This window comes from Branchiostoma floridae, chromosome 15 (assembly GCF_000003815.2).
Source record: "Branchiostoma floridae strain S238N-H82 chromosome 15, Bfl_VNyyK, whole genome shotgun sequence".
Lineage (NCBI taxonomy): Eukaryota > Metazoa > Chordata > Leptocardii > Amphioxiformes > Branchiostomatidae > Branchiostoma > Branchiostoma floridae.
This window is the reverse complement of record NC_049993.1, coordinates 11,652,369-11,668,810: the sequence shown is the minus strand read 5'-3', so window position 1 is coordinate 11,668,810 and position 16,442 is coordinate 11,652,369. Positions and strand designations below refer to the sequence as shown.

Below are 16,442 nucleotides of genomic sequence, written 5' to 3'. Positions count from 1 at the left end.
AATTTTTATATTTGTAGTCAAAATTCGCAAAATATCAACAAATAGCTAATTTTTTAAGTCCTGCATGCAAAAAGTGTTGATGGGATCCCATGGGCATATGTCCAATGAACATCTGTACCAAATTGCAGGTCATTAGGATGTAATACCACGGCACAGGGGCCCAAAATATATATTTTTGGTCTAAGAATGACCCCAAAAAACTAATTAAGTAATTCTAAGGCCTTTGTGAACAAAAAGTGAAGAAAGGCGCCTAGGGACTTTACTATCTCCACCACCATGCCAAATTTCAGCTAATTTGGTCCAAAAACAATTAATAGAAAATATAAGGAAAAGAATAATAAACATGACAAAAGACAATACATTTCAATTCATGTATGGACTGAAATATAAACGGTTTTCAACCATACTCTAAATCGCACAATGCAGCTTCAAAAGAAGAAATTTCATAGAACATTACAAGGTCAAAGAAAAGGTGAAATAACAAAAATGAAGAATCTGATGTTTGGTTTACAATAACATGTATATGTTTGTACTATTTTCTGTGTGTTCAGTCATCTGTTCAACCTTCCACTTAGATTTCATAATGCAGTTTTTTTATTCGCACGCTCACATCAGTTTTTGGATTCCCATGTGATGTCATCCATATAAACGAATCATCATGGCCCTACCCACCGTCCTTGTTGGACACCCCAGTGGGACAGTGTAGCACGTGATTCGGGTACGGTGCGAAGAACGGCGCCAGCCTCTCGTCTATCTCGAAGGAGTGTATGATGAAGTCCTGACCGTCTGGGTACGTCTCCCGAAACAACTGGACTGAGGACGCCACGTTAGCACCGCAGTCAAGCAGGATCTTTCTCGGCTTTCTCGGCACAGGCTCCTCTGAACTTGACTTATCATCTTCGTGATTAGGCCAATACATATGTAATGCTCTAAAAAAGAGAAAATCTATTGTGCAGTAACAGACCGACTTGTTTAACTTGCATGTTACACTATGTCAACACGCCATTTATGTTCACATTCCTGTACTATACATGTATGTAGTTATAGACCTTAGACGAGTATCATTGTATTAATTGACTTATTACTGTTGCCTTACAATTATACAATGTACAAATGTCATGCAATAAAGTTCATTCATTCTTCATCTGATCTTGGCTTATTAGATACGAAAAGGGGACGTCTGTACGGGTGAGGGTGGGGGGTGGGGTTGGGGGGATGTGCTCCTGAAGTAGCGTCATCTTTGCGTCATTTGGAAGCAAGGTAAAGGTCAACATTGCCAGACATGAATATCACATTGTGTTATTTAGATAGAGCAGATGATCACATTATGATCAACTAATACTTTATGCTGATCACTGCATAATCACTGAGAAATATGTATAATACATCACTCTAAAAGGTAACAAAGGCGAAGTTATGGGGTCGTGGAACTCTAGTTGCAAAAATAAAAGAAACTAGGCATTGTGAATGTAGAATTTTTTTTCTCTTATTGAAATTCACCACATTCATGGACGTCTTGGTAATCAGGTTATATTCAAATCTTCAATCAGCATGATATGTTTTCAACATATGATGAACATTTTAAGAATATATCAGGTTTGGTTAAAGTTCAGTTGTAGTTCTCTCACTACAGGGATTCAATCCTCATTGCGAAAGCAACAACGGCAAAAACCTACCGTCTTGCCCTAGCCTGGGCGTTAACGCATTGGACTGGTCCCGCCAGGCACGCAGTATAGTTGTGTTCGCTGTGGAATAGGACCATGTAGGCCAGACAGCTCGCTGTGGCCACTCCCAGGAGAAACGTGAAACACTGGTGTGTATGTAGCTGCCTATAGGCCGTTTGCGTAGACATCGTGCTATACAGAGACGTAATAATAGAAAGTAAGGTAACTGGTTGTTTCGCCACATTGTCAGTCCGCCACAGCAGTCATTTCGCTACATGAAGACGTTTGCCATGTAGTTACGAATTTCAAGAAATAATAAGCTAGTTATACTTGATCTGGTGATATGATCCACCATCTCGGGTTATCATTATTCATGCATATTCATTGATCAAAGAAACACTAAATAACATAAGTATACGTACTTGGTAAGTACTATTACCCTGAACGACCTGCCACGCCTAACCTTTGCACATCTAATTAATAGAAAATGGACAATTATAGACAAATAACATGCGAAGAAAGTTAGCTGTTCACAAACCATACTTATCGGCCAGCTAACTCCTCTGGCATGTTATGTATCTATATTTGTCAAATTTCTACTAGTATTTTTCCAGCGACCTGTGCACGTGGAGCCTGAGGCTGAGAATTGCATACAGACTTCATACGGGCCATGTAAAGGTAGGTTCACACGTGCGTATATATTCAAGTCCATATGAGGTCCGTATGGAAGTCCTAGCCTCTACTAGGCTCCACAGGTCGCTGGAAAAATTATAGAAATTGGACAAATGTAGAGAGATAACATGCCAAACGAGTTAGCTGTCTGATGAGTTTGGTTTGCGACCCAACTGACATGTTATCTGTCTATATTTGTCCAATTTCTACTATTTTTCCAACGTCCTATGGAGCCTAGTAGAGGCTACGACTTCCGAACATGCCTCATACGGACTTGAATATATACGCACGCTTTTATTTATATAAAGGTCGTGTTGAAAAGGTCACCCGTAGCCACGGATTGTTTACGGACGAGGTGTGATCCAACAGGAGTTGTCCTTGCTCTGCAGGTATTAAACAGATTTCTGTAATTACAGCACAATTGCGAACATTCGATATAAAGAATCTACAATCACGGATTGAGCGAGTAATATGAATACTTATGCAGAACCCGTGACGTTATGGCTGAAATACGGCAAGCCACCAAATACTTGAAATGCTTTTTTATCACCAAAAATTTGTTTGATTTACAACTCAGAATCGAGTGGCATTCACCAGTCTCAGTCCTCGGCGTCACTAGAACTTACTTCGACGTACTACATTCACTTATGTATACGACTCGAGTATACAACCGCAGATCTTGCTGCATGCATTTATCCCACCTTTGGTCAGTCGCACCCCATGTATCCTTTTGTTGTCGCAAATCTCATGGAACTGTGCCAAAACATGTCGTCACAAGTTTGGGCACAGTTCCGAGCACAGATCAGTATTAAAATGACACACCCCATGCATATGCCCTTTAGATTATGCTACACAAGTTTAGTTATTGTCACCACGGACTACCTACACTTTTCCAAACCAGGGCCAGTCCGGGCAACCTTCGCGAACGGAAAGCATGATGTCAAGGACACAAACCAACCTAACACGTCAAGAGAATAATCGTGGGCATTATTTGTGAATATGAATGCATTTGTTCTCCAGCGACAGAGTCTTGTGATCACTTTATGTGTTGAGTGTTCGCACCTATAACTCTATGTTCCGTTTGCCGCAATCGTATGTGGTTTGGCATGCCGTCTGTACTCCGTTGCGAAACGTTCTTTTTTTTCGCGGTAGCTGTTTTTATCATGGGTGTAATAACTTCAGTTGTCACCCCTACCCCGTCCGGTAAAGTGGTTCAGGTCTTCGTTATGATCGCGCATTAAGCCTTGAATATCGTCAAGCAGATGTTGTCCTCGTTCTGGCTTTGCGTTTCCAGTACTGAGGTTGGTTTGATATAGCATACTGTTAACATTTTGCGTTTTAAGTTTTTGGTCTAAGTTGATGTGATGTGTTCTGTATGCGATATAAACACCAAGTCGTACACCACAGAAAACATCACAACCGACATAAAACATAATTAGGTCACAGAGTATGTTACCTACGGTCACTTGTTGTTTTCAGTGGTTTCCACAAACAGCCCGACTGGGCCTTGGATGTTAGCCTGACTGAAGCTACCTAAAACCATAACTGTTACGATCTTCGCAAGTGAAATTTATGGATAAAATCACTCAAATCATAGATTCAATGTGAGAGCCAGAAAACATAATGACTATAGTACGTTTACAGTAGTTTTTTTTCATTTGGGAAGGTATTTGAACACTTTGAAACATATTTTCACCACTTACAAACTATCAGATTAACTATCAAACCAAGGTCATGTGCAGTGAGAGAGATGGCTTTCTAGAATATCTAGAAGTTGTACTGTGAAAATATTCCCACCTTAACTCTCCAAGCTGTCGACGTCTTTACATTATATACATGCATCTACTTAAAACCCGGTCTATCCACAATCTATTCTTTAACAGAGGCGAGGTCAAACGGGCGTAGACTGTTTTAGACCTTTACATCTTAAAAACCGGTCTATCCACAATCTATTCTTTAACAGAAGTGAGGTCAAAGTGTACGTATGTGTCCAAAACGGGCGTAGACTATTATTTGGTATATATACCATACTCTGTGTGTTTACTCATTCGTTAAACCTTACTGATCACTTAAATTCAACAATGAAGGCAACTGTTTTGGCCAAACTGTTTTTTTTTTGTGGTCAGTTTGGGGCTTCTCAGAGAATGTCATCCATATAATCACACCAGCATGACCTAATCCACCCGCTGTAAACAAACGCCCAAAATCATCAATTAGTGGACACATGAATGATGTCGACTGGTTCGACGTCACTCCCGTCATGCTCTTCTTCTTGGTCCTCATCGAAGTCGTCAAAGTAGTTATCGGCGAAGCGCAGCATCTGTCTGAGGGCGGTGAGAGCCAGGATATCAACCTAGTGGGAGGACAGAGACAAGAACGTTGGTTGTGAGTCAAAGTGGCCGGAAGAATTATTCCTTTTTTTTTTGGGCGCTACGTCACATGAGCCAGGAGTCCAGCCTTGTTTGCTTTAGTTCTCTCCCTAAAGGTGCCCTCTCACTGCATTTGCGTCACGCTTGCGTCACCGCGAGGTTCGAAAGATACTCAACGAATTTCAGAGATAAAGAACGAATTTTCTTACTTTTTGTGTATTTTGTCGTCTTCTAAGTCATACTTTTACGTATTACGCAATATCTAAATTATACAAAATCTGAGGAGATAACAAAGCAGTGACGCAGTGAACGAACCCCGCAGTGACGCAATCTTGATGCAAGTGCAGTGAGAGTGCACGTTAAGGTCGCTCCCGCCAACAAGTTTCAAACGTTTGATAGTGACGTCACGTAATGAGCTAACTCAAGCGGATTGGCGGGTAGCGACCTTACTGAGCGGAGTGAAGCAAACAAGGCTGGACTCCAGGCAAACGTCACATGCGCTTTGTCATGACAATTTTTAACGTGAATTACAATAACTAAGCGAAGGTCAACAGGGATGTTAAGCAGGTATGGTGTCTCACTGGACTACATCGGCGGCGTCACTGCGCCCTAACATGGATTTGTGTTACCCTTGATTTTATGATGGGAATACATCATGCAAAACGTACAAGTATGACTAATGGCAACAAATCACACAAAACAAAGTAAAAATAGTGCCTTGTTTGTTTTATGTCATTGACAAGATTGCACGTCATGAGATCCATTACACACACATGTCCCACTGCCACCACCACCATCAAAATGTAGAAAGACAAAATTAATAGTTGGCGGACATGCAGTCAGTCTTTCATTTGTCCTACCACTAATTACTATCATTGGTTGAACTGCTAATTGTGATTGACAGGTATTATAGGTCTATTCTTGTAACGTTACCCTCCGGTCTAGTTCCATCTCCGTGGCGTAGTTCTTGACTGGGAGGATATTGGACACAGAAACTCCGAGCCTTCCGCTCAGCTCCTTTACTTTTTCCTGTACAAATCTGAGTGAAAAATACAGTATGGTTAACAACAAACTGTAACAGTACATAAAGTAATCTGGCTAACTACCTCTGTCTATATATAACTTTTATTAAGTACTAGAAAGTCACCTTTTTATACCGAGCTGGCAAAGTGCTACATCGACCTGCCATTATTGTCCACTCTTAAACATGTTCAATGAGAGGTTGGAAGATTTGTGGTTTAAGTTACGGCCGGCATTTCAACTTTTGTTTGAACCCAGAAAAAAGTTTTCTGAACTCACGCGCTGCTGTACACCACGGATAGGTCCTTAGCCACCTCTGGGCAAACCTCGTCCACTTTAGTCAATAATACCACTGTCGGGATACCTGTAGAGGGTAGGTTGTAACTTATATACATTTCTATGAAAAAAAATTGCTCAGAGAAATGTATCAGAACAGATTTGAGAAGATTTATAGGAAACAAAACATGTAATAGATTCGATCTTGGCTACAAAAGTTTGTTTCATACGGCTCAGAAATTAAGACGTCTTCGGGTAAAAAAAAAGACACCAGTCCTGTAAGTTACTCGTTGCCAAGCATGAAAAACTGCCTAGCAACAGTTACCACGCAAAAGCGGGTTGTTAACGGCCCACCAGAGAATTGTTTCTATTTGTGTATTGAAATTGTTCCTATTGGTGTATATAATATTCTGCATGTGAAACTCAAAGAACATTTCAGAAGTACAAACCTCGCTCGTTGATTTTTGTCCGCAAGCCTTTAATTTTATCCACAATGCCTTGCGACAAAACGCTCATCACGCATGCGTCGATGACGAACGTGACGCAATGGATGGTCTCAGCCAGGGGAGGTTTGACCTTGAACTCGGGGATGCTGGGATCGATGGACACGGCTGGGTTGAACTTTTAGGGGAAAAGATTTAAAAAAAAGATTTGTTGGTGTATCTTTAATGGCTGATGTCCATATCTCATATCTTACTTACATTGTCCTTTGAATGATAGCGATAGAAAAATTCTATTCGACTTAAAGTTGTGTTAAACTACTTAAACTTGAATAGTAAAGAGAAATTTCTATTCCTTACAGCCTTCGATAAACCAACTCCAACCAATCATAAAGCTTATAATATAGCGACAAGAAGTCGAATGTACTACAGTAGTGTAATAGACGTATTTATGCACATTATCACATGTAACGTTATATGATTGTTACTATGTGACCTGTGCTTATCCCAGTGGGGCAAAAATATGCAAAAAAAAGTTCTCCGGATCCATTCATTGATTCATAGAACTTAGAGTGCACAGATCTACTGCATTGTAACAACCGTGTTCTTCCAGTCTCAAGACAATCTCAAAGGCGAATCGTTAGCACCTTTCTACACTAGCTGGGATCGTTCTCACCTGGTACCTGTCAGGTACGTTCCCGCCCAGCAGGTAGGGTATGTCTGCCACGCCCAGACCCTGCCCGTCCTCCAGACCCATCGTGTCGCACAGGCGGAACCCCAGCGCACCGCCGTCCCTGCCGGACCGGACCTCGTACCGCCGGAACTGTAGAGAGATCATCCAATACATAAATGTAAGAAAGGAGTAGAAACAGTCTCCTGGCTCTCAGGATTCAAACCCGCGCCAAACCCAGCCACCAGACCACAAACCCAGCGCCGGAAACCACTACGCCAAAAGCTCAGAGCCTTTGGCATGGTCAGTTTCAGTGGCGGCGCTTGAACCCCACTATTACATAAACAATATCAGTAGTTTCCTTTTTAAACAACGAACTGTCACTACCTACTGCATTCATCAATCAGGTTCGATAACTTGGGGAGAGCTTCTGGTTAGAAATTCTGAACACGTCTTAGTGTCAAATCTCTTATGACGTTTTTACTGTTTTAAAAGACACCTTTTCTGAGCATATAAACCATGGCTTATTTGGAATAGCCTATTCCCTTATTGTGAGTAAGTTATTGCCAGTGATACTGCAATCGTTCAATAGAAATCAATTTTCGCAACCCCGTATTTGGCAGTGCTTACTGCGCATGTGCGAAGTGTACCTTGTTAGTCAGGCTGTGCGGCGCTATCCCAGTGACAGCTTGTGACGTCACGTGGCCCCTGAAGATGGAGTTGATGGTATTGAAGTAGCTGGACTTCCCTGCCCCTGCCGGGCCCAACAGCAGGATCTGTGCTTGTGGAACCTTAGTGCTGTCCAGGGGACGGTACTCACTCACTTCTCGCACCAGGTCATCTCTTGTACTGCACGTATGAGAAGATAACCAAAAACATTCTGTACTTAACGTCTAACCTGCATCAACATATTTTGTACCGAAAGTGACCGCTCATGGTGTACTGGTATGTAACGATATGGCCAATTTTTTAGTTCCTTTAAATACTACCTTTTAGACTTATTAGATGAACTTAATATGTTTCCGCTGTATGGCTATACATGTGTCTATTGCCGGTTAAAACATGAACATGTGCAGCACATGTTAACTCAAAGGGCAGAACTTTTAACAATGACAACTGTAAGATACGAATGATGACGTTGTAGAAAGAAGTACCTAACAGTCCACTCCATGGTCCTCCAGGCTGTCTCTTTAAGCCTCGGCACATTTGGACTAGCATCCGCTCTCTTTCCACTGATAACGACTGGCTTGTCTGTCAAAACGGCAATAAAAATATAGTGAAACGTATAAGACTAGTTGTAAGATTTTTCTACTACCTTTCTCGTCGTGTAGCCGGATCGCTGTTCTCAGTGAAAGATTTTACCTTACATCAGCCCATCTGATAACGTCAACAACGCACCTCTGATGGTGTAGACTTCGATGTCCTTGTAGTCCAGGTCGGCGCAGAAGGTGCCAGTCAGATATCCGTACGCCTCTAGCCCCCCAAACTCCTCATACGACACCGCTCTGTCGGTCCCGTGGGGGGAATAAGAGTTCCCGATATTACCCCTGGCCCCCTGGGCTTCAACTCGGGAGTGAGGTGGGCCCAACAAGGAGGATTTCATCCCGGACCCGGTGAAGGAAACCCAGTCGTAGCCTCCAAACGTCGGTCCGTAAGCCCCGTCGTCATACAAAGCAGAAGCGTCACCTTGCTGTTTAAGCGGGAAGCGCACTTTACTGTTCAGGTTGAAGAGGAAGGACCCAGGTGCGGTGACGTGCCTTCCCGCGCTTCTCCACGACACGCTGGCGAACCCCCCAAAAACGTCGCCGCTGTTGCTGTAGGCGACAATGATGGTTGGCCCCTGGTTGTCACACAGACGGTGGAATTCCTGGGCGTTGTAGGTGTTCGCGGTCGCTTTGAAAAGCAGTTTAAAATCGGACGTAGGCTTCTTCAGCCACTGCCTCAGCTTCTGCTCATGTTCCCCTGACAAAAGAACACTGGTGTTGTTTTTGTTTACGCGAGGCAAGTAGGAAGCCATTGCAATTGTTCTCTGTAAAAATATAAAAATCATGATAATAGATACACATGTATAACAAACAGTAACTGGAAAAATTGGACTACAGGCAAAGTCTGTAGGCTTGTTCCTTGCTTCCCATTGAACATACATGCTTAAACCAACCGGGCTAATATTGCACTCTATTTTATAAATGTACGTCTTATCATAGACCTCTACGATCAAAGATGCAGGTAGCAAATAGGTACAAAACACCTATTAATCCTTACCTTGTGGTATTTCGTGAGTTCAAACTACTTTTCCAACACAATTTAAAAGAAGTTGCTGTTGCTGTTGTAGCAATGGCTTGACCTTCTTTATGGTGAAGTGTTTACTATTCCTGGGTATGGGCGTTTACCATCCACACCCTCTATGATTAGGGAAACACCCTAATGTTCACCGTAGATCAACTTACCATCGCTAATGGAGAATTCAATCATGATAGGACAATATTTAACTGCTTTGCAAAAATCAACCTGACGTCATTTCAACATGAAAAATTTCAAGGGTGCCATTCAATGCAACAGGAAGCAGTATTATATTACAGAGAGGTGCGCTATTCCTAATATGAACATTTCAATCGGTTAGGGTGCAATCGTAGCTATGAATTATTGATATGCAAAAAGATGATAACATGTGGACGCTTTTGGCAACATAATCTTTATGAATAATTTATCAATAACGAAGATACGTCGCCTAAGTGATGCTCCGATATCGTGAACGTTCAGACACGCCTGTACTAATCATTTTTTTCTACTTAGACTGGTCCAAACTTTTTTATTGATATTAATCTATGACAATGAATATGATTAGGGTTAAACTTTACTTTCTCTTTACACGGTGTATCTGGTGTCTGCACCGTCTTCAAAGACATAGTTAAGCCTATCGGACGAGTTCTTAGTACACATTTTCAGAAGCTTTTTATCGGACCAAGGTTTGTCCCCTTTTGTTTGTTTTTCTTGTAATACTTTAAGTAGCAGGTGGTTCATAATATTTTCTCGAAGCACCTGCCAAAGAGAACCCTGGGAAAGGGAAAGTAACTGTTGACCAATCAGCAGATCACAAATCATGCGCCTGCGCACGGGACCAAAATTTCCCAAGATGGCGGAAACGATGCCGTGTGTACGAGGGATTTTGTGCAATTTTCGCTCATTTCTATACGGAGAAATGTTCTTAGCACTTCTAGTTTTACACATAGTTAGTCCATTTTATAACACAGCTGCGGTAGAAATTTTGCGGCCGAGGGGAGTATCGTTGCTGCGTAAGTACTGTTGAAACATGCCTTGTCCACGTGTCGCCCTCCCCACTTGTATTTGCTGAAAAAGGCTCCTCACAAAGGAAGTCACCATTGTTCTGCTTCACTGCAGAGAGTGGTTCGACAAGATAATACTAATCCTTCAGGGTTGTGCATCAACGTTTCGCAGTCACCATTTTATCCCCATTTTATTTGCAGTATTCGTGACATGGTGTTCTCGTAAATTCTAGTGTTACAACTGTATGTGCCAACCAGGTGTCGGTGTGTAATAATTTATGTGTGACCTAAATAACCTGTCGTGTGTATTTTGTTCGATGTTACCAATTCTAAAGGTAGTGTAAGGACCGTAGTTATTTTGACAGTGATCTTGACATCCACAACGTTATTGATCAGAACAACTGTGATGTTGATATGTTTTAATCTAGGCATTTTCCATCATGTTTTCTTTAGATAAACCCTTCTATGATGAGTCGAAGCCCTTCACTTGTTTAGACGGCTCAGCGACCATCCCCTTTGATCAGGTTAATGATGATTACTGTGACTGTAAGGATGGGACCGACGAACCAGGTAAGATTGTACATTTGATTTATCTATTACACATCTAGTGACAGGCTATTTGCTTTTTTTTATCAACCAGTTATTGAAAGTTCAATGAAGATGAACATTTTTATACATTAATCATGCAAATTGGGCCTCATATATGTAATTAATGAGGAAATGTTAAAATAGCCATCTTTGGAAATGTGAGACTTTGAACAATTTGTGTTATTTTGGGTGGCAAATAATGTCCTTATGGCCTATTTTGATATTGTTGGTATAAAAATGAGAATCTTTTTTTGTCATGCCAGACATGTGTAACACTATTTGGCAAAGGTATGAGATTGTGGAACTTTTTTTTAACAAAGGTACTGCTGCCTGTCCCAACATGATGTACTACTGCAGTAACAAGGGCTTCACTCCAAAAACCATCCCTTCCTCCAGGGTCAATGATGGCATTTGTGGTGAGTACTACCATTCAGTCAACTTTCTGGACTTGTCACACATATACATGTATATTAGCAGGGCTCAAAATATTTTTTCTGCATACCTGCTCTGTTGCAGGTAACATGATTGAAAATTACCTACACCTGACAAATTTTACCTGCATCACTCTGATTTAGGAAGTATGATTTTTCAGGAAACATTGCTATTTTTTATACTTTATAGGTGGTAACATTCAATGCAGCTGATAACAATCCACATATACCTACATCATATGACATTTATGTATAAAACCCAGTACATGGACCAGTGCAGGTTAGGTGCAGGTAGACATCAGAAATACCTGCACAGCTCCAATTTTACCTGCACTAACCTGCATATGCAGGTGGTATTTCGAGCCCTGACTAGTGATGACTAGTATGGAGACCACCTGTTTGTTATGCCAAAGAGCAGTTACTCAAGCAACTGGATATGATTTTGGAAGCGGCCAGACGTTTCAGATGTACCATTCAGTGTCTTTTGTCAGTGACACTGGAGTAATCTTGTTGGCGAGATTTTTAATATCATAGCTGTGAATTAATGTGCAAAAGAGATCTAGTTGGAGAATAGGTTTATCCTAACTATGACATGTATGAATTAATACAAAAAAAGGGGAGGAAGACAAATTTTTAGCAGTCCAAAGGAAATTTTTAATAGTCCACCTGTTCATTGTGGTCACCTTTTTATGGTTCCTTAGATTATTTTTCCATACGAGCAATCGCTGTTGTTGTTTATATCCGGAGTATTGGGCATTTGGTGCCTACCAGGACGTCAGTAGATTGGATTAAAAATTGATATTTAGATTAGCAGCTCAAATTACTGGTTAATATGTAAGTGAAGCTTTTGCCAAACATCTGCTTTTTGCCTACCACTGCGTCACTGTGACATCATCGGGATCACTTGTATTGAGAATCTCGTAGGTAATGGCCACATGTGTACTGAAACAACTTTCTTCACATCCCTTTAATGGCCATTATAGACAGGTTTTGTCAGTATTATTTATTGTAGGTTTTACTGTATAGTGTATATTGATCAATTCAATTCTACAAGACTGATGTATTCAAGTACGATTTAATCTCTACAACTGGATAAAAACAGAGATTTACTTCCTGATGTTTTGAGTGACATTCATCACTCTTCTTCAGCTTCACTAGGACGCTGAAGAAGTGACACTGAAGAATATCCGGAAGTAAATCTCTGTTTTTATTCAGCCGTAGAGATTGAATTGTATTTGAATATTGTTAATCTGGATGTCTAACCTTCATAAACGTAAGACTGATGTATAGATTTATCATCTGATTGCCAGACTGCTGTGACGGTACAGATGAGTACAGTGGACTGGTGCTGTGTGAAGACAAGTGCAGGTATGTCACCTGATTTTCTACATGGAAATATAAAGAAAGCAAAGCTAGGCATACACACTTTTTCACTTACTAACAAAAGAAAAAAAAAATTCAGGTATGTGTGGATTCTGTAGTTGATGGAGTTAATAGGTTGCTGAAGTCTATGTAATAAATGAAATTTTTGTGGTGACACCGTGTTTTTATGTCATCAGTTATCACAGTGATCTCTTCATCATGAACTTTAAGCCACCAGTGTTTCCATTTCTATACTGTATGTGTGTAGTACGCCAAAAAGCAGCAAAGCTGGATATGCTTTTGGAAACTGTCAGACGTTTCAGATAGTATCCACTATCTTTTGTCACAGAGACGCTAGTGGATGTTGGATACTACCAAAATCATATCCAGTTACTTGAGTAACTACTTTTGGGCATATCTTAGCACAAACTTAAAACCACGGCAAACACTCCATTTTCCCCTTACGTAACTGCGAGTTTAAATCACTGCGAACTTATGAGCATTTACAATTATTTGTTGATACATATCTAGTTTAAAGTGATTAGAGTGCTCCAACATTGTCTATGCCGCTGTTGTTGTTACAAGGGAGATGGGTGCTGTTGAACTTGAACAGAGGAAAAAACAGGCCGAGATCATCAACCAGGGTTTCCAGATGAGGCAGACCCTGGTGGCTGATGGGAAACAAACTAGGCAGGACAGAGAGGTGGGTACCAGGACTTTAGCCTGGTATCCATCACTGTTATAGCTGTTGAGTTGCTTTCATCTTCTTCACAACTTTGCTGAGAGGATGAAAAAGACTAGGTAGCTATAATAGAGATGGACACCAGAATCTTTGCACAAGTACAGGTATAAGTATTACCTGTGTGATAGTGACATCATCATTTAATGTCTTTAAAATTCAGCTGTATCTCTTCACGTCTCGTTGTCTGTGTTGTTGACAGTAATTCCAAACGTATGAACAACAACATTTTGTACCAAGCATTGTCTTCACATGACAAGTCGCATAACAAAACTTTAAGTTACACTGTGAAGCATAGGACTTAAGTTGTGCAAAATCCTTTCTTTTTGTACCCAGACCAGGCTGAATGCCTTGAAAGAAGAGAAACAAGTGGTGGAATCCAAGAAGCAAGAGGCTCAAGGTCAGTCTGTATTGTAACATAATATTATGTCTTTGCATGTTCTTTGCATCATCTGACAAATATCAAGGAATTGATTTCTGCACATGTAGATAGTGTAGATAGATTGATGAAAGTTTTGTTCACTGCAAACTTCAGATGATTTTTCTGTTTAAAATTATGACAATGGTTTCTGCAAAGTGGTCAACCTAAACAACAAAGCTGTGTACTACATGTTAATGTACTTTATCTTTTAGGTGACTTTAATGCTTGACTGAGTTATTGTCAATACCATATCTAGATGGGTTTGTCCTGAAAGTACTAGTATATTTGATTTGATGTGATTTTACAGCTGCAAAGGAGGCTGCGGAAACACCTGAGAAGGAAGCAGTAGACAAGCACAAGAAGGCCTGGGAAGGTCTGGATCTGTTTGTTCTTTATACTCAACTACAAAATATCCTTGGTTTTACTCATACATATACATTTTTAAAAACAGACACGTAAACCAGGAATGATATATTCTTACCGATCAAATCTATGTAGGATGTATCTATCGATTTATCGTTTGACCTCCAACACTTAAGGTTGGACTTATTTTCTACTAAACAGCACAATCTTCTGTTGACAATGACTTGACTAATTCATATACATGACCAGATACAAACTCTGGACATGGCTAAGGTTTCTCCCAGTGTGACTTGACTAATTCATATACATGACCAGATACAAACTCTGCATATGGCTAAGGTTTCTCCCAGTGTGACATTGTTCCATGTGTAATTCAGAGGTGAAGGCTGCCCGAGAACTGGAGAGGCAGAAGGAGGCAGGAACTGCAGCCTTCAGTGAGCTGGACCTGGATGGAGATGGCTTGTAAGTGTGCCCCCCTCCCCCACTGTCAAGTCTCAATCAAAGTGCCATTGTTGTTTTTCCCAATGTTTAACATGGTAATTTATGTGTGTCTTCTTACCTTCAACTTAGCTATCCCATGTAATGGTAATGAAGGAAATGCTTCTTTTAGAAAGCACCGTATTTGATGAGTTTGCCTCAGAAACCCAACACACTTGTCCAGAAGAGTAAGAGTGACCTGTAGTGCTTGGCTGACACTGCACTTATTTGCACCATTTATTTTTCCTGAAATTAGCACAGATTTGAACTCGTTAACACCAAGTACGGTAGAGACATCCTCTCTAGATACCACTAAACAGTGCTTTTACACAGTTAGATGTGCAAAGGTTATGAATGACAGGTCGTTTAGTGTATTGCTAGCCACTGTCTCGCTTGGTGCCTGCATAACTGGTGTGTTGTGTCTATACAAAATATACAAGCTACTTGAAAAGACATCTTCACCTTAGTCAGAAAGACAATGGCTTTATGTTGATAAGTATGTCATGATACTCAGGCTTGATGTAAAGCTTACATGTTGACACAATAATGTCTGTATGACTGATATCCACTCTCCTGTCCTGTAGGGTTAAACTGGAGGAGTTGCAGACTCACCTGGAGTTTGATGATGATGTGGATGGAGAGGTCACAGAGGAGGAGGCCAAGGTCAGCATTTAAACTTTTCTACTTGATTCATTGCTCTTAAAGTGGATTTATGGTTCCAACTCACAGGTGCAAGATGAAAGCTGGAGGCCCCTATCTTGTCAACAGTTCTTGTCACAGCCATGTCTGATACCTTGTCTAGACTATGTTTAGTTTATATATGTCTCAGGGGCATTCACCTTTGACATGTTACCCATAATACGTAACACTTTGCATGTGTACTTGGAACCATGAACGTGTACTTTCAGACCCGATATGATGTGCCCTGTCTTGGTATACTGGTTTATATGTAAATTGAACACAGATCAAAATTGTTCATATGTCATTTTTTGGTACATTTAGAACCATCTTGGTGATGTGACGGAGGTAGATTTGGAGAGTTTTCTGTCAGAGACTTGGCCCAAAATCAAGGACCTTTACCAGGGTGAAAAGGTAAGTGGGGTGCATTTTTACATGAAATTATTAGAGTTGTGCACTGGGGGAAAATACTAGGTTGATTAAAGTACAGTAACAACGGAAAGGGCATATTTAAGGACTGGAAAACAAGAGACAAAGCACTTGAATCATAATAATGTGTCGTATTACACACAAATCATAATGTAGTCCACACTTTTACAAATGCTGGGATAAAGCATATTTTTGACTAAAGACATGATCCGTCAATGAAGGCCAGATATAAGATACACCATATAGCAATTACTCAAACAACTGGATATGATTTTGGAAAAGACATCATCATTTTGGAAAAATAGACAGATGATTGGATGATGATGATTAGATATAGCTTTGCGTGTATGGTTTGTGTGTCCTAAACTTTCTAATTATTGTTTTAATAACAGGACAAGGCAAAGGAACCTCCCGTAGAGGAACCTACAAAAGGAGACACAGATCTGCCTCCAACTGAAGAACCACCCGCCCCTCCTGCTGAGGAGGAGGAGGACAGAGAGGAGGAGGAAGAAGAAGAAGAGCGTAAGTTTATATATTTTGATGATAATCTTTATTGCAA

The 16,442-nt window shown here is 40.7% G+C and overlaps 3 protein-coding genes across 5 annotated transcripts in view; 1 reads left to right on the top strand and 2 right to left on the bottom strand.

Moving 5' to 3' along the window:
• LOC118431764 overlaps positions 1-1,039 on the bottom strand; it is a 14,673-nt gene extending 13,634 nt beyond the window's left edge. The window contains exon 1 of the mRNA XM_035843073.1: positions 673-1,039. Coding sequence (XP_035698966.1) covers positions 673-919 — 247 coding nt within the window. The 5' untranslated portion in view covers positions 920-1,039. The remainder of the gene's footprint in view (positions 1-672) is intronic.
• Positions 1-16,442, top strand: part of LOC118431763 (glucosidase 2 subunit beta-like) — a 29,470-nt gene that overhangs the window by 5,294 nt on the left and 7,734 nt on the right. For 2 of the 3 annotated variants that reach the window (XM_035843070.1, XM_035843069.1), the window contains exons 1-11: positions 10,202-10,404; positions 10,849-10,965; positions 11,304-11,399; positions 12,725-12,782; positions 13,362-13,479; positions 13,852-13,915; positions 14,244-14,309; positions 14,677-14,761; positions 15,361-15,439; positions 15,779-15,868; positions 16,276-16,405. In XM_035843070.1, coding sequence (XP_035698963.1) covers positions 10,212-10,404; positions 10,849-10,965; positions 11,304-11,399; positions 12,725-12,782; positions 13,362-13,479; positions 13,852-13,915; positions 14,244-14,309; positions 14,677-14,761; positions 15,361-15,439; positions 15,779-15,868; positions 16,276-16,405 — 1,096 coding nt within the window. In that variant the 5' untranslated portion in view covers positions 10,202-10,211. Of the gene's footprint in view, positions 1-10,201; positions 10,405-10,848; positions 10,966-11,303; positions 11,400-12,724; positions 12,783-13,361; positions 13,480-13,851; positions 13,916-14,243; positions 14,310-14,676; positions 14,762-15,360; positions 15,440-15,778; positions 15,869-16,275; positions 16,406-16,442 lie in introns of those variants that run through there. The other variant, XM_035843071.1, reaches the window with a different exon arrangement.
• LOC118431765 (interferon-induced protein 44-like) lies at positions 3,786-8,829 on the bottom strand. The gene is made up of 8 exons (XM_035843075.1): positions 8,510-8,829; positions 8,266-8,362; positions 7,762-7,960; positions 7,118-7,264; positions 6,451-6,622; positions 6,005-6,089; positions 5,639-5,744; positions 3,786-4,689 (listed from the first exon to the last, which is right to left on the bottom strand). The coding sequence occupies exons 1-8, from the start codon at positions 8,712-8,714 to the stop codon at positions 4,546-4,548; spliced, it is 1,155 nt and encodes a 384-aa protein (XP_035698968.1). The 5' UTR covers positions 8,715-8,829; the 3' UTR covers positions 3,786-4,545.